Source organism: Carcharhinus amblyrhynchos, chromosome 15 (assembly GCF_965287045.1).
Source record: "Carcharhinus amblyrhynchos chromosome 15, sCarAmb.v2.hapA, whole genome shotgun sequence".
NCBI classification, from domain to species: domain Eukaryota; kingdom Metazoa; phylum Chordata; class Chondrichthyes; order Carcharhiniformes; family Carcharhinidae; genus Carcharhinus; species Carcharhinus amblyrhynchos.
In genome coordinates, this window is record NC_137338.1 from 75,223,183 (window position 1) to 75,242,033 (window position 18,851).

The following is an 18,851-nucleotide window of genomic DNA, read 5'->3' on the forward strand; positions in this document are numbered from 1 at the left end:
TACAAAGGAGGATACTCTCTCTGAAGGCTTTGTTTAAGAGTTTGGATATTGGTCTCAAGTTCTGGAATAGGTTTGCCTTGAATAGCTGCACTTGATGCAACCAAATAAAAAGAAACTGTAGCCTCCTTTAAACGTAAGTACGTATCAGAGGCAGAGAGAAAATGGAAGGGGAGGAAATTCCAAGCAGGTAATTGAATCATAAATCAATCATTGATGATTTCCTCTCCTATTTGCAGCAGAAACTTTCAGGCACAGGTTGATGTTTGCAGTCACAACACTACAAAGCCCTCCAGATGATGAACATAACATAGGATAATTACTTTGGGTTGGACCTTGACACTTACAATAATGGAGAGTATTGTTTCCAGCTGCCTTTAATTTGAAAATAATAATAATACCAGTTGCTTGGCATTCCTATGTGCTGGAGCTTGCCCAGTTGGCCAATCCACTCAGAACTTCTTGCACCTTTTCTAGTGACTATGTCACTCCCTCCCAACTGCAATTCAGATCGTCTCGCACTTTTAAATTCTTGGCTTCCAATTACTGTCATGCCAGGATGTCTGTCTCCAGCCATTTTTGCCAGAAACCAATTTCAGCTCACCTGATTGGCTTTCAAACATCTATTTGTCCTTCACAGAGAGACTTTACTGACCATGCCTTCCTTTGTCTAGGCCTCAACGTGGATTTGATCAGTCCAGTTTGTTGCAAGTTTAAACTTGTTACCACTCCTGTGGCCCGAAGGTTCTTCAGTCCAATGCCTTCTCCAATCGTCTTACAATCATCATCTTCACCATGAAAGATGAACAAGTGTGTTCCTGGTGTGAGGTGCCTGAACAAGGAAAACAGAAAAATAAAAATTGAGCGGTACGGTGGTTAGCACTGCTGCCTCACAGATCCAGGGAACTGGGTGCAATTCTGGCCTCAGGTCTGTGCCGCGTCTGCACATTATTCCTGTGTCTGTGTGGGTTTCCTGCCTGTGCTCCGGTTTCCTCCCACAGTCCAAAGATGTGCGGGTTGGGTTGATTGGCCAAGCTAAATTAACCCTAGTATCGGGGAATTAGCAGGGTGAATATGAGGGGTTATGGGAATAGGGCCTGGTTGGCATTGTATTTGGTGTAGACTTGATGGGCCAAATGGCCTCTTTCTACATTGTACAGATTCTATTCTAATGTGGGGTGTAAAATAGTTTTCAATTTATTTATATCTGATGAATTTTTGGAATAGATTGTTACCTACCATCTCTTTTTAAACAAAATACGGAAATACACTGTGCTTACTTTGATTGTTAAAGGTTTTTAAAAAAAGCTTGGTTAATTTTCACGTGCAAATCTTTTCTGCGGAAAATTGGCCAAAATCTCCTGAGGTAAGAAGTGTCTTCATGTTAACTTGGCATAAAGTGCAAAGCAAAATACTGTAAATGCTGGAAATTTGAGTTAGGAGAAAGTGCTGGAAATACTCAGCAGGTCTGGGAGCACGTGTGAAGAGAGAAATAGAGCATTTCAGATCAATGACATTTTGTCAAATCTGAGAAAAGTTAGAAATGTAACAGGGGAAAGGGAGGAAAAAAAACAAAATTGGAAGGAGAAGATTTTAAATTAGAGAAGGGGCAATGGTCTGCGGCAAAGAGACAGCAATAGGACAAGAAACAAAAAAAACATGCCTAGGAGAGGAGATGTGGAATCATCCAAAACAAAAAGACAAAAACAGTGTGGAGATGGGGGTTTCCTCTCAAGGCTATGTATTTGCTCAGACTTGAGCTAAATACAAAGACTCAAAATGCAGCGTGCTGATTCTGAAGACGTGACTTTATTTAACCAAACGATCAAATGGAAGAATGATTTGAGGAAGTCCTGCACTCGAGGCATAGACTGCAGGCAGCCGGATATCAGCCAGTAGAATAATGCCCTGGTGAAGGCAATTATACATTCCCAAAATCTTTCCGGTGGGTATTATCCAGTAAACGTCAATACAAATCAGTCAATAACCATCCTATCATTAACCCCAGCCAACAACAATACACATCATGACCTAATGGGATTTCATTTGTTATTAAGTTACCTGATTCTCATCTGACCCTGAGAAATTCTTCATGTCTACCTGCCCACCTGCATTATCTCTTGGAGTTGTCTGACCCTATTCATAAGGCTAGCATTGGTAGCCATCTTGTTCCCGACCACTGCTGATAGCATTACTGCTTTCAGTGGAACTGTTGTTCCTTTCCTGTCACTGACTGAAGGTTCACAAAACGTAACCAAAAAAACACATCCATCATGTAAGTTCAAAATACATGTTTTAAATGAGGAATATTTGTTAATCGTACCCGAGCCATCTTCTGTGGTAACAGTCCTGGCTGGCTTAAGTTCCCATAATCCAGGAGCATTCATTCTAACATTAGTGTTATGTTAGTGTTCCTCAATCTATGGTTGTTTATTAGCCTAATTAGTCCCCCTATATCACAGGGGCAGAGGTTGGCTCTCTGAAATTGTAAAACTCAATGTCAAGAGTAAGAGCTTAATTGAAAGTTAATGGAAGAGTTACTCTTGTTGACTGAACAGAAGTGCTCAGAAAAGTGGTCACCCAGACTGTGTTAGAATCATTGAATCCTACAGTGCAAGAAGGAGGCCATTTGGCCCATTGAGTCTGCATCGACCGCAATCCCACCCAAGCCCTATCCCCATGCATTTACCTTAGTTATCCCCCTGACACCATCGGGCAATTTAGCATGGCCAATCCACCTAATCCGCACATCTTTGGACTATGGGAGGAACCCCACGCAGATATGGGGAGAACGTACTAATTCCACACAGACGGTGACCCGAGCCGGGAAACAAACCTGGGTCCCTGGCACTGTGAGGCAGCAGTGCCAACCACCGTACCACTGTTTAGTCTCTGCCATAGAAGAAAGTACATTGTGAGAAGTTAGTTTTGCTGAGGATTGACACTGCATTTGTGAGGTTAAATGCAGTCCAAGTCTTGGATTTTTCTGTTGTAAGATGGAATGAGAGCCATGCAAAGCCCAAAGTGCTTTCCCCCAGTGCTAAACTTGGGTTTTCAATGATACATGGTGAATGCCATCAGCATAGGTTTGATTCTGGTTACAGCTGAGGTAGACTTGCTGCAACCCTGAGGAGGGAGATCTTGTGGCACCAAAGGGTGGTGTCCCTGCCTTGGAATAAGAGTCCTATTCAAGACTTGATGGGCAAGGAAAGATGCGTTCATAATATGGTCAAACGAGTTGATTATCAATCTGCACATCCTTCCAACCCACGCAAGTAGCGGATGGTCAGGGAGAGGGAAATATTAAAAAGAAAGTTGGAGCCTTCCCCATCACTATTCAGAGCTCCTGGTAACAACGGGCATGTAAATGTGCATGTTGCCAAAGCAACTTAAATTCCTGGTGATCTGTGAGACCACCACCAGGTTTCAGGGCATTGCATGACAAGAGGAGATATGCAAGGGTGATGTTTGAGAGACAGTTCCAAATTTCTACCTTTTCTTGTGTGGAGACAACTCTTAAAAAAAATCCATGGCAAGTGTCATCCAGACTTGAAACATTTAGTTGTTCTCTCTCTATATAGATGTTGTCAGAAATGTGAGATTTTGCAGCATTTTCTGTTTTTGTTTCAGATTCCAGCATCTATAGTAATTTACTTGAATACGCTCTGAATGTGTGTGTGTGGGTGGTGTGGGTGTGTTATGACGATAATCTGATATCAAGCTGAAACATCTTATCTTTCTGGTTGTATCACACTTTGTATGGCTCCTGTTCTGCCCAAGACTGCAAGAAACTATAAAAGGCTGTGATTTTAGCCCACTCTGTCACGCAAACCAGCCTCCCATCCATTGACTGTGCCTACACTTCCCGTTGCCTCGGCAAAGCAGCCAGCATAATTAAGGACCCCACGCACCCCGGACATTCTCTCTTTCGCTTCCTTCCATCAGGGAAAAGATACAAAAGTCTGAGGTCGCGTATCATTGGGCTCAAGAACAGCTTCTTCCTTGCGGGCTTTTGAATGGACCTACCTCGCATTAAGTTGATCTTTCTCTACGCTCTAACGATGACTGTAACACTACATTCTTCATTCTCTCGTTTCCTTCTCTATGAATGGTATGCTTTGTATAGTGCACAAGAAACAATACTTCTCACTCCATGTTAATACATATGACAATAATAAATCAAAAAGTTTCAAATGAATGTTCCAATTTTGGGATTTCTCCAGAAGGTAGGGAATAGCCAGTTGCGTGTGCAGAGTTTAAGAGGATGTGGTAACAACCTGAAAGGGCGGCAAATACACCACTGTTTTACACCACTGGGTGCTTTCGTTTTCCTGGAACAAGTGAGATGAAAAAATGTCAATCTGTTTCTGTCTCCTCCCCTTTCGATGTCCTTCTGGCGAAACAGAAACCGTTGCGTTTGAACAGGAAGTGCTCTTTTTGCTGAGAGGGTTGATTTCATTGCAGGGAAAGCAGTTTGTTGCGAGGCGGCCTGGATCAATGTCGGCTGCGAATGAGAGGGAGTGTAACTTGTGTGGCAAGTCAAAACAGTATAAAAATGCTGGCAAACTCTTCTTCGATGATGAGATCGCTGCACACCACAACTGCCTGGTAGGTACAAGAACAACATTTTGCTTTGTGAGAAAGAATCTGAACTTGTCTCTGTTGTATTTTCCCCATGATGTGGAGTGACTGGGGTGGGCACAGTAAGAAGTCTAACGGGTTTATTTGGCAGCACAAGCTTGTGCCACCAAATAAACCTGTTGGGGTGTGGTGAGACTTCTGACTGTATTTTCCCCATGATGTGGAGATGCTGGCGTTGGACTGGGGTAAACACAATAAGAAGTCTGACAACACCAGCATAAATTGGTTGGACTTAAACCTGGTGTGGTGAGACTTCTGACTGTATTTTCCCCAAACAGGGATGTTTTTTGGTGTGTGTTTTTGATTTCTTTACGTAACACTTAGGATCATCTCTGGACTTTTGCCAGGAGATGTCTGCTTTTCTCAGCTAGAAATGGAGGGCCTTATACAGTTACTGAAGGTGGTGGTTTTAAAGCTGTCCAGATGTGCTCGCCACGGTGGCATACTGGTTAGCACTGCTGCCTGACAGCACTGGGAGGGGTAGGCTAGGGTGTGCAAGCTGGATTTCCAGTGAAGGGCTGAGGCAGAAATGGACATCCATATCAGATTTTTTTTGATTTGATTTATTATTGTCACCTGTATTAGCATACAGTGAAAAGTATTGTTAGTTGCGCGTTATACAGACAAAGCATACCATTCATAGAGAAGGAAATGAGAGTGCAGAATGCAGAGTTACAGTCATAGCTAGGATGTAGAGAAAGAGCAACTTAACGCAAGTCCATTCAAAAGTCTGATGGCAGCAGAGAAGAAGCTTTTCTTGTGTTGGTTGGTACGTGGCCTCAGACTTTTGCATTTTATCTGACGGAAGGTGGTGGAAGCCACCCAGAAAATCCTCCTTCCCTCCCCTTTATTTATTTCCTTTAATTCCTTGGCTGGGTGGTGTTTGGGAGGATTAGGGCTGGATGCGGATATGACAAGGAGAGGGCATCCCAGAAACTTACTGCATTCATTACGGGTGTCTAGGAGAAGCAACGGGCCAGGTGCTGAATGTGGGGATGGAAGGGGGAAGAGATCCTGAGATCAGTATTTTGTTGAGCGATCATGAGTGAGGCCTGATTTTACTTAAAATGTCATCTCTCGCGATCAGTTTTTGAAAGCTGGTGTTTCTGAGTTAACACACTACTGTTTGTTAAGCGGGTGAGGTTTCCATGCTTTGAATGATCAAGCCAGTCTGATTCATTCTGGAGATGGCAGCCTGTGTTACTGGGGACAGGAAATTGATGAGACCACATCAATTTCACATTGATGTGGTCACATTGATGAACACACTCGCACATAACCACACAAAATTTGCCATCATGCGGAAAATGACCTAATAATGCTCTTAACCTCTCTGCTTCTCTCTCACTCACTCTCATATATCTTTCCACACTGGTAGAGATGCTGCTGATATTTTAATATTTTATTTGGTATAAATTGATTTTGTTTCGGCTGGGCCAGGCACTAAAATCCAGTTGCAATGTCTGAATGGGATTTCTCTCTCGAGGTCAGCTCTGAGGCACTGGTAAAGTGAATCAGAATGCTTAATGAGGCCAGGGTTTTATTTATTTATTTAAATGTATTTATTAGTCACAAGTAGGCTGACATTAACAATGTAATGAAGTTACTGTGAAAATCCCCTAATAGCCACACTCTGTTTGGATACACTGAGGGAGAATTTAGCATGGCCAAAGCACCTAACCAGCATGTTTGTTGGACTGTGGGAGGAAACTGGACCACCTGGAGGAAATCTACGCAGACACGGGAAGAACGTGCAAACTCCACACAGACAGTGACCCAAGCTGGGAATTAAACCTGGGTCTCTGTCGGGAAGATGGTTTGAAAGAGCCAGCCTCTCCCCACTCAACACTGATACACAAATTTTTCACTGTTCTCTTTTTCCACCACTGGATGGCTTTGATTAAATTTGATTTATTATTGTCACGTATATTAACATACAATGAAAAATATTATTTCTTGCACACTATACAGACCATACCATACATAGAGAAAGTGATGAGAGAATGCAGAATGTCATATTACAGTCATAGCTAGGATGTAGAGAAAGATCAACTTAATGCAAGGTAGGTTCATTCAAAAGTCTGACATCAGCAGGGAAGAAGCTGTTCTTAAGTAGGTTGGTATGTGACCTCAGACATTTGTATCTTATTCCTGACGAAAGAAGATGGAATAGAGAACGTCTGGGTTGTGAGGGGTCCTTAATTATGCTGGCTGCTTTGCCGAGGCAGTGGGAGACAGAGTCAGTGGATGGGAGGCTGGTTTGTGTGATGGATTGGGCTACGTTCACGACTTTTTGTACTTCCTTGCGGTTTTGGCAGAGCAGGAGCCCATACCGCACTGTGATACAACCAGAAAGAATGCTTTCTATGATGCATCTGTAGAAGTTGGTGAGAGTCATAGCTGACATGCCAAATTTCCTTAGTCTTCTGAGAAAGTAGAGGCGTTGAAGGGTTTTTGTAACTATAGTGTCAGCATGGATGGACCAGAACATGTTGAGCAACAGAGGCTGAGGGGAAACCTGATAGAAGTCTATAAAATTATGAGAGACATAGATAGAGTTGACAGTCACAATCTTTATCCCAGAGTTGAAACGTCTAATACTAGAGGACATGCATGTCAGGTGAGAGGGGGAAAATCCAAAGGAGATGTGAGGGGCAAAATTTTTTACACAGAGTAGTCAGTGTTTGGAAGGCACTGCCAGGCATGGTGGTGCAGGCAGATACGATAGGGGTGTTTAAGGGGCTTTTAGATAATGAATATGCAAGGATAGAAGAATATGGACTCAGGGCAGGCAAAAGGGTTTCGTTTAATTTGGCATCATGTTCAGTACAACATCATGGGCTAAAGGGTCTATCACTATGCTGTACTATTCTGTGTTCTATGAAGTCCATCTGGACCAAGGGATATTCTCAGTACCATTCAGTAGTGATTGTAATTTTCTGGAGTTCCTCCCTCCCTTTATTTCCTGATTTACAGGGATGTGCTCTACTTCCCCAGCCAGCACCTAAACACTCTAAAACTGCCCTCACTCTAATGGTCACTAATTTCATGTGGTTTCATTTGCTCGTGCAACATTCTCCTCACTGTCAAAATTTAGTGTTATTGTCCACTCCTCAAGCTCCTCTGTTTCAAACTTCCACTTCTCATCCCCATTTCCTCTCAGACCCTTTGTATGTGTTGTCTCAATCCAGCTCAGTGTCTCTTTGAATTATGTCTTTTCAAATCCCTACAATCTGGTCAGCCCTTGGGTGCACCATCCTGATCTCTTCAGGCTAAGTCGCGAGCGAGTTCCTCTTTTAATGGCAGCAATGGCATGTTACTGCTGCTGCCCTTCATCAACAACCGTATCCTTCTGCGATGCCTATTTCCGGTGCTGCATCTCTGAGGGATCCTCCACAAGTGGATCCACTCTACTGATCTGAATGGAGCCAGAACATCTCCAGTGACATCTTCTCTTCCCTTGCCCCAATGCAAGTGCCTCAATGCATTCAGAATGTCTTTAATGGGTTATTTATCTTTAATAAGCGTAGGACTGTATTTATTTACTTATATTGACACAAGCTTTGGTTACTGCTCTGTGAATTGTATTCTGAGGACCAATTAAACTTAATTTTTCCCAGGTGGCATTTCATAGAATTCTTACAGTGCAGAAAGAGGCCACCTGGCCCATCGAGTCTGGACTGACCACAATCCCACCCAGGCCCTTAACCCCATGCATTTACCCTGCCATTCCCCTAACACTAAGGGCAATTTAACACAACCAATCCACCTAACCCGCAGCAGTCCATGTCCAAATGCAGCAAGACTTGGACAATATCCAGGCTTGGGCTGGTAAGTAACATTCACGCCACACAAATGCCAAGCAATAACCATCTCCAATAAGATAGCATCTAACCATTGACATTCAATGCATGTGTGGCCATTGCTAAATTCCTCACTATCAAGATCTTGAGGTTATGATGGACCAGAAAATGAACTGGACTGACCATATAAATTCTGTGGCCTTCAAGATTAGGTCAGAGTCTAGGAATCCTTCAGTGAGTAACTCACCACCTGACTCCCCAAAACCTGTCTACCATCTACAAGGCACAAATCAGGAGTGTGATGGAATACTGTCCACTTGCCTGGACGGGTGCAGATCCAACAACACTCAAGCTCAACATCATCTAGGACAATGCAACCTTCTTGATTGCCATCTCATCCACAAACATACAGTCCATCTACCACTGATGCACAATAGCAACAGTGTGTACCAAATATAAGATGCAGCGAGGAACGCACCAAGGCTCCTTAGAGAGCTCCTTCCAAACCCACAACTGCTAGGAGGACAAGGGCAGCAGATACGTGGGAGCACTGCCACTTGGAAGTTCCCGTTGAAACCACATAGCATCCAGACTTGGAAATAAATTGCTGCTCCTTCAGTGTCGCTGGGTCAAAATCCTGGAGCTACCTTCCTAACAGCACATAGACTGCAGTGGTTCAAGAAGGCAGCTCAACACCACTTTCTCAAGGCCAATCTGGGATGGGCAGTAATGCTGGCCTAACTAGTGACGCCCACGCACTGACTCGTCTTGCCCAAACTGACCCAGGCCTGCAAGGGTTGCATGTTTTGATTCTTTTTGGAGTCAATCAGGAGGAAGTGGGCGGGATCATCTCCCATTTGGTGACCTTCCTGACCTCTAGCTGCTCACGGCATGGACCTTCACAACACCACCTGATCGCCAACACTTACTCCTTCCGTTTTGCAACAAGTTCGTCTCTTGCGCCTCTGCTTGGGAAAGCCCACTGAGCAGTCAGCAGATCAATATGATTTCATCTCATGATCTCAGCCAGCTCTGTGTGTATTTGCAGACTTTAATGTTTTATTTCAGTTTTTTAAAATATATATTGGCGATCAATCAAATAAACAAACAACAAAGGGAGGGGCATATTCACATGAGGCTGTGAACTAGGTGTAGTGCGGTGATAGATTGCCCAAAATGAACCAGATTTAAACAGCTATATTTGAAAGAAAATGCAGTAGCTGTGAGGCTCTTCCTCTTTCTGCTCCTTTCCAGCTGAGGTGGGCAGGCAGAAGATTGGGTGGGTACTGTTGTTGCACCTTTGTTATTCCTCATGGCCTTGCCAGCCTACAATGGCAAGGGTGAGAGAGAGAGAGAGAGAGCGAGTGGCCAGTGTGTAAGTAAAGGAGAAGCTGCTCACCTTCACATTGCTCGCTGCTTATCCAATTACTAATAAACACTATAGAAAGCACCTTTCTGGTTGTATCACAGCTTGGTATGGGCTCCCGCTCTGCCCAAGACTGCAAGGAACTACAAATGATCATGAATGTAGCCCAATCCATCACTCAAACCAGCCTCCCATCCATTGATTCTGTCTACACTTCCAGCTGCCTCGGCAAAGCAGCCGGCATAATTAAGGACCCCACACACCCGGACATTCTCTCTTCCACCTTCTTCCGTCAGAAGAAGGGTACAAGAGTCTGAGGTCACGTATCAACTGACATAAGAACAGCTTCTTCCCTGCTGATGTCATACTTTTGAATGGACTTACCTCACATTAAGTTGATTTTTCTCTACATCCTAGCTATAACTGTAATACTACGTTCTTCACTACCTTTCCTTCGCTATGAACGGCATGCCTCGTCTGTATAGCGCGCAAGAAACTTTTCACTTATGTATGTTTATTTATTTCCACATGTATTAACATATCAGCAGCAAATGCAGGAATGAATCAGTCTCTGATAGGAGGAAGAGCTCCTTGCAAATCGTTTACTGAACCTATCTATACTTTCAACAGCTAGGCCGCAGACCTAACACCAAGGCTTCAGGAGCCGAATTGTGAGCCCTGCATTGGACAAGCAAACATTTAACATCTATATTTGGCGATGAAACATATCCACGGGAGTGAGGTGCCAGAGAGTAACCTGCACTGTTACAATGCAGCTTGTGTACCCAAGATATATTTACATTGTTCTTCTCCCCTTTTTCAGCTTTTTGCTTCAAATCTCACCACCAGGGATTCAAATTTCAATTCATTTGGTGGATTTCTTGTCGAAGATATTGAAGAAGAAGTTAGAAGAGGACGCAAGTTGGTAAGATTTCAGTAATTATACAGGCATTAATAAATGAAATTAACATATTGGAACACTAATTGCATTTTTAAGAAATTCATTTTTATAATATTTCAGAATTTGTCATCTATAGATAGATATGATCTGATTTTTGAAATCTGCAAATGGAAACAGGGCAGAGAATACTCTGAATGAGAAGAAAGGTTTTTATATTTGTTGCTTGGCAAGAATTTGACACTATATACTCAGAGTAGTAAGGGTGTGGAATACCCTGCCTGCAACAGTAGTGGACTCGCCAACATTAAGGGCATTTAAATGGTCATTGGATGAACATATGGATGATATTGGAATAGTGTAGGTTAGATGAGCTTTAGATTGGTTTCACAGGTCGAGGGCCTGTACTACACTGTAATGTTCAATGTTCTATATTTTGGTTTCTTCATTCTTTAGGGGAGGTGATGGTCTAATGGTGTTATTGCTGGACTATTGATCCAGAAACTCAGTTACTGTTTTGGGGACCTGGGTTCAAATCCCACTACGGGAGATGGTGGAATTTGAATTCAATAAACTCAAATTCAATATCTGGAATTAGGAATCTACTTATGACCATGAAACCGTTGTCAGTTGTCGGGAAAACCCATCTGGTTTACTGGTGTCCTTCAGGGAAGGAAATCTGCAGTCCTTGTTGGGTCTGGCCTACATGGGACTCCAGATCCTAGCAATGTGGGTTGACTCTCAAGTACGCTGTGAACAAGGGCAACTAAGAAAGGGCAATAAATGCTGGCGAACCAGCATGTCCCACAAACGAATAAAAAATATTCAGCATTGCTCCATGTTAGGACAAAATTATCAGCTAAAAGAACAAATAATAGTTTTCTTTTGAAGCATCAAGACCAGACCCAATCTGCATAACCAATGATGGGGAACTGTTCTGAATAGTGACTATGCTTGGTCCGAAATTTAATGTAACCTAAATTGTTGATCCCATGACATAGCATGTGTACTATGCTTTTCATTTTTACATGCAAAACATTCTTAAAGTATATCTTTGATTAGCAATAAGGCTGAAGTAAGTAAAATTTATCAAACTACTTTATCGAGCGTGTCAGTGCTTTCTTTTTTTAACCAGCAGAACGTTTTATATGCCCTGTTCTATGGAGTAGAGCTCAAAACCTTGGGGTAATTAGGTGCCGGGTGTTCGGAGGTGACCAATCCATTGCCTTTCACTCAGTATCCTCAATCTCCCTCTATTTTTACTTCCCTTATATGTGCACACATAAAGACATAAGAAATAGGAGCAGGAATAGGCCATCTAGCCCTTCGAGCCTGCCCTGCCATTCAACAAGATCATGGCTGATCTGAAGTGGATCAGTTCCACTTTCCAGCTTTCTCCCCATAACCCTTAATTCCCTTGTCTATCAGAAACCTATCTACCCGTGACTTAAATATATTCAGTGAGGTAGCCTCCACCACTTCAATGGGTGGAGAATTCTAGAGATTCACCACCCTTTGAGTGAAGTTCCTCCTCAACTCTGATCTAAACTGCCCCCTCCTTATTTTGAGGCTGTGCCCTCTAGTTCTGCTATCCTTTCTAAGCGGGAAGAATCTCTCTACCTCTACCCTATCCATCCCCTTCATTATCTTATACGTCTCTATAAGATCCCCCCTCATCCTTCTAAACTCCAACGAGTACAGACCCAGTCTATTCAATCTCTCCTCATAGTCCAACCCCCTCATCTCCGGTATCAGCCTAGTGAACCTTCTCTGCGCTCCCTCCAAGGCCAATATATCCTTGCGCAAATGCGGCGACACACACACCTTAGTCAGAAAGGGGAGTGCTGAACGAGCATGCAAATGAAAGCGATTCGCGCCCAGTTTTTTGGCTCTGGAAGAATGGGGGCCTGGCAGTACAGTGCACTGTGGTGGAGGGGTGGTTGGGGTGGGGGGGGGTGGAACAGGGTTACGGTGTTAAGAGGCTAGCGATGCCGAGGTGGGGTGGGGGAGGGGGAATGGGGAATCCAGCAACGTCTGAGTCCAGCGATGTTCATGGGGAGGGTGAGAGGCCAGGGATGTCTGTGGTGAGGTGAGAGGCCAGCGATCTCAGTGCAGGGAGGATGTGTACCAATCTCCCAGTATAGTGGGAGATTGGCGCGCACGTGTAATGGCGTCTCAGTGTGCTGATGCCAGCCTCTCTGGCGGGAATAGGCCCCATCCACATCTTTTAAGAGTAAATCCCGCTGAGGCACTCTGCAGTGCTCAGAGTGTCGGAAATTTGCTCTGGTAATTATGCTTAAAAAAACACAGCGAACATTACTCCCATTTTCCCGCACGTTGGGATCTTAGAATTTTTTTGGGAGAATCCCAGTCTGTTTGATTTTTGCTCCAACGTTGCTTTTCAGCCGTCTCTTTTGAATGCAGTAATTGTCTGATGTCTGTCCATTCTATAATCTGCTATCTGTGGCAGGACCTTTCTGCCTCCTTACTGAGCTAGTTGTAGAAAGAATCTACGAAAATCAGTGTGACATTTTTCAGTGCTGTTCAATGGCTTAAGCAGATGTTTTGTCTGCTCTTGCGCTGTTTTCTCAAATACCTATTCTTAAAGTTGCCGTTATGTTTCCCGAAGTTGGATTTTGCTGCTTTTTTGACTTTGTTTTTATCTTTTCTGCAGTATCACTTTGAATAAATCCATAATTTAAAAAAAAATCAGAATATTTTTGTATACATTTCTATTCTTGACACAGTTCCAAGTATTTTTGAAGTGTTGTAATGTGGGAGATGCAACAGCCAATTTGCACACAACAAACTCAAAACAAAAAGCAGTGTGATGATAACCAGATAATCTGTTTCTTTAGCGTTACTGGCTGAGGGATAAATATTTGCCAGGATACCAAGTGTTATGACTCAGGCCAGAAACTCCAAGGTGTTTCGTGAGGATAGCCTAGACCCTAGGTTTTTACCTTTGAATCTGGATGGGTGAGCATAAGATGGTTCACTCCAGGAATGATTCAAGTGACTCATTAGGAAACTTTTATCAAACAACGTTTATTTAAGAACATAATTAATATATCATAAGAAAAATTAGCATAACTTAATCAATCATGATATTGCATAGACCTTAACAGCTAACTATGAAGTACCAAGTCAAACACCACCTCACAAACATACACCCCTTTCTAGACTTGGCACAGAAAGCTAGTATGCTTTCATGGTGCTGGATTTTGCAGCTTTGTAAACACCTGCTGTGGCTTTGCCTCCAGCAGCTTCTAACAGCAACTCGCAGACAGCAGAATTTCTAACGCCAGAGGGGAAAACAAGAGCCACTGCTTTCTGTCTCACATCCAAACAGCATCTGAGAAAAATGAAACTAAAACCTTGAACTTTAGTGTGGAAAGAAACTGTCCCCAGTCAGCACCTGACCTGTCATTCATACTCCACCCAACAATTCCAAAAGGACTATAAAATTCCAAGGTACTGCATACTGCTTGAAAAACCTGAAAAGAAACATGATTAAAAACATTTCTTAAAGGTATGGTATCGTCACACAAGTATTCCAATGCTGTCCTTTAAAATACCTTCATAAAATCTTTTACATTCACCCAACAGGGCAGATGATGCTTTGGTTCAACATTTCAACTGAAAGATGTCACCTCTGACTGTACAACACTCCCTCAGTACCTGAGATACAACAAGTGAGGCCCAGGGTTATTCTACTATGATGGAAGAAAGGGAAGAAGAATTGCACCAATTTTGCAACTCCAAAGAACTTTGCCCAGCCAAAATACATCTCTCAATAAACTTCATTAAAACAGAATTATTCGGTCGTTAAGACATTACTCCTGCTATGTGTAAATTGACTGCCATTTTCCTAAATTACAACTGGCTATACTTCATTGACTGGAAAAATGCATAGAATCCACAGCACAGAAACCGGCCACATGGTCCATGCTGGCAGTTATTCTCTGTTCTGTAAAAAGGCAAATTCTTCCTTTCACTTTAGACGTTTGCTCAAACTCAAATTTCTGTTTTACTTCTGTTTTTGTTACAGAGGTGCCCTAAATGCAAGCAGAAAGGGGCTACTGTTGGATGTGAAGTGAAAAGCTGCAGAAAATCCTATCACTATCCATGTGCCATAGATGACAACGCAACCCTGGTGAAAAATGAAGCTCAGGGTATCTACAGGTTGCTATTTGATCTTTTTGTATATCTGAAAATGGTGTCACTGTGCTTTAAGTGGACATAATTTAGACTAGAAATTGATGAGAAGTAAATCAGTTTGTTTTCAGGTTGATCCATGAGCCAGACAGAGTGGATAGTCAGAAGTATTTTCCCAGGGTGGAAGAGTCACTTACTAGGGGGCATAAGTTTTAAGGTGTGAAGAGCAAGCTTTAAAGGAGATGTACAAGGCAAGTATTTTACATAAAGGGTAGTGGGTTCCTAGAACTCACTGCCGAGGGAGGTAGTGGAAGCAGATACAGTAGTGACTTTTAAGAGGCGTCTGGACATCTACACGAATAGGATGGGAATAGAGGGATATGGTATATCCCGAAAGGGTAGGGGGTTTTAGTTCAGTCAGGCACCATGGTCGGTGCAGAGGGCCGAAGGGCCTGTTTCTGTGCTGTAATTTCCTTTGTACTTTGTTCCAAATGTTCTTGCAAAATGTAAAATAGGATTGGAAACAACTTGGGTGTCTATTAATCAGGAGCGATTTCAAAGGGGAAATTAATCATCCTATCTTCTAAATAATTTGTAACCTGAGCTTTTTTTAAATTGTTATTCTTTCCACTTCCCTTTTTTTATCCTAATCCAGCTTTTTTGCGACAGCTGTTTAAAACATCGGCAGTTTGTACGTCTGTGAAAATCCATAAATATTAATGTTTAAAACAAATAAACTTTAAATTTAAATATTGGAGGTTTAACTCGATCCTATCTTGCAGCATCCACTCTGTTTTTCCCACTAAAGGTAAGGTTTATTTATTAGTGTCACAAATAGGCTTACATTAACACTGCAATGAAGTTACAGTGAAAATCCCCTAGTCGTCACACTCTGGCACCTGCTCGGGTACACTGAGGGAGAATTTAGTACAATCCACCTAACTTGCACGTTGTTCAGACTGTGGGAGGAAACCAGAGCACCCGGAGGAAATTCACACAGACACGGAAGAACGTGCAGACTCCGCACAGACAGTAACCCAAGCTGGAAATCGGACCCTGGTCCCTAGTGCCATGAGGCAGCAGTGATAATCATTGTGCCACCCTCATGCCGCTCATGTATCATGAAGTATTAATTCCTGCTTCATCGTCATATTCCCTCACAAAATGCCATGATTCCGATCTCGGAACTTCACAACCCAAGGCTCTCACCTACCTGCTAGGTGCCCCTATCCTGCCCATCATATTTTACTGCCTTATTAAACAAGATCTGGAAATGACACTTGGGTTCGTCTCTATGTTGACCTTAATGGATGGTGTATTCTCTATCATTCATAATGATCCCTCCAACCAGCCATTAGGAAACCTGTAAAGCTGACATAGAACGATGGCTTCTCCTGTGCAAGAGAGAATTGCCTCTGCTTTGGACTTTTGGCCTGTTTGGGATTGGGAACAATTTATTGATTCCATGGCCCAGTATTCGGGAGTCCCAACCCGAATAGATCTCTTCTCACCCATGCATGACCGTGTGCTGTGAGTGTTAATATTCAGTTGCACAGTCATCTTATTAACCTGATTGTTAACTTCCTTCACCCTGACTTTCATTATATGTTCTTTGTTTTTGCTTAGAGTTTATTGCAAATTGCATAGGAATGAAGTATCAAGCAACAGACAATCTAACGGTAAGTTGATGTGTTGCTTCTACTTGTGGAATCTTTTAACCAAGGGGACTGTTGCATTGTAGCTCAGGAAATTCTGTCACTCTTATTTTCTGCCATAAGCGTATCGGAAGAATGTGCAGCTTGATAATCAACCTGTTTGGCCACAACATGAGCACATCTTCTGTGCCCATCAAGTCCTGGGGTGGGACTCAAACCCGGAGCTTCTGGCTACCTGCCAGGCTACAAAACCTCTTGCATATTTCATTAGGACCCTTATTTTCACTCAGTGTGAAGAGTGGACTTGTAAAAAATATCTTGACACCTTTTGTACCAGTATCTACTACTACTTGCCAACACAGTTAGTTAAATATTTGGTTGGTTTTCACTTCTATTCCCCCATACAGTATGTAGCATCAAATAGGATGAACTTGAATTAGAGCTTCTTTTCAGTCAATCACAAAAAACCCAAGTCCTATTGCATACTCTTAACAGTAAGTGTGTAATCCTTGATGCAAGCAGCAAGGGAATGGGAGCTTTGCTCAATGGTTGGAAATACTTAGAGGTCCTGCCACATCTACCACTCCATTCCGTGACTGGCATAGAGTCTGGTTGAAGAAATGTCAAGTGGGAAAGCCTGTAATACGGGGCAGCAAACTAAGGATGGTTCTCCAGCAATCAAGAGACTGAATCGTAGGCAGATTATGGCCTTCTAGGTCACTTGGAGAGGTTCTATACACTGGACCAAGTAGTTACCTCTGTATAGGTTACGTGAATTCCATCTGGAGAATCTTACCATGACTGAATATGACAAGATTAGATGTATTGCATCACCCAATTTTCTAACTTGTTTCTTGATGGCATTTCCTTTTGTATTGGCATCAAGGAATTGATTGGCTGCCGAGGTTTTTGTGCATGTTATCCCACCTAAATTGAAAACAATGAGATGCTGTTTTTAAGAATGTGAGCAGTTGAGTCAAGTGTCAGCTTCTGTCATCAGCCCATGGTGAATTAGCTGATCTCAGCCGAGATGGTGATAACTCCTCCAGAGATCCTTTATGAGCAGAAGATCAGGACTAGGTCATCGAGCCCCTCAGGCTTTTCCCACCATTTGATCAGATCACAGCTAATCTGTGACCTGTGCCAATGATTCAAATTCATTCCCAAACCTCATGATTCCTGGAGTCAATAAAACATAAATACTAAAGTGAATGTGCAAATTAATTGAGTACAAAGATAAAATTATAACTTAAAACATTAAATAGCAAGATGACATTTTGTACAGGTTTAGTAGATGGGTGTCTACTTTGGTTGTGCATCTCAGTGCATGTTAAAATAAAGGGTGGTATGTGAAAATCTATGATAAATTCATTTTTTTGTTATTCATTAGTACCCAAGTAAAGGAATAACTTATACATACGTCGCATCTTTAAAAGGCTCAACAGTGTGGTCACTGTTCTAATGTGGGAGATATGACAACCAATTTACAAACAAGGTCTTACAAACAGAAATGTGACAATGACTCGAAAATCCATTTCAGTGTAGTGATAAAAATGGGCATGGTGGAGAATTCTTCTGCTCTTTAAAATAGTGCCATGGGATATTTTACATCCACCTGTGAGGGTAGGTAGGACCACAGTTTAAATGTCTCATTTGAAGGATGACATCTCCTCCATGCCAGCCTAGATTTTCCACTTAATTCTTTCAAATGGAACTTGAACCCAGGACATTCTGACTCAGACAAGGTGCTACCGTTGGAGGCAAGGCTCTTACCTACCCACGATTTACAGTTGGTTAATATAAAATATCTACACATCTTGGAACACTAAGGTGCAATTTAGCATGAGCAGTCCACCTAACCTGCAAATCTTTGGGCTGTGGGAGGAAACCGAGCACATGAAGCAAACCCACACAGACACTGGGAAAACGGGCAAACTCCACACCCAGTCACCCGACTGAACCCTGGTCCCTGGAGCTCTCAGGCAGCAGTGCTAACCACTGTCATTCATAATGGGATGGATCTTCAATTTCAAATTACTGCTAAGATTTTTTGGCACTGATTTTAATTACGTGGGTAATTTGAGTTACTGAATATTCAGATGAGACTGAAATCTGACCACTTGACAACCCTTTCAAGGTAATGGTGTTGGCAGTGATACGGATAATGATGCCAACAGGGAGGAGGAGAATCTTCCTGAAGTTTCCCGTCCCAGGAGATTTCAGTCAGAAGCACCAGTGAGTAAACAACCTCCTTATATTCAACTTTTGTGAACTTGTAATAGTTTGGAGTTTATTTAGAACAGTAATAGTACTTTGTGATTTGATTTCAGTGA

At 42.6% G+C, this 18,851-nt stretch overlaps 1 protein-coding gene across 1 annotated transcript in view; it reads left to right on the forward strand.

Moving 5' to 3' along the window:
• LOC145352889 (uncharacterized) overlaps positions 1–18,851 on the forward strand; it is a 140,424-nt gene that overhangs the window by 87,047 nt on the left and 34,526 nt on the right. The window contains exons 24-28 of the mRNA XM_080203190.1: positions 4,343–4,605; positions 10,631–10,732; positions 14,757–14,890; positions 16,490–16,542; positions 18,656–18,753. Coding sequence (XP_080059316.1) covers positions 4,343–4,605; positions 10,631–10,732; positions 14,757–14,890; positions 16,490–16,542; positions 18,656–18,753 — 650 coding nt within the window. The remainder of the gene's footprint in view (positions 1–4,342; positions 4,606–10,630; positions 10,733–14,756; positions 14,891–16,489; positions 16,543–18,655; positions 18,754–18,851) is intronic.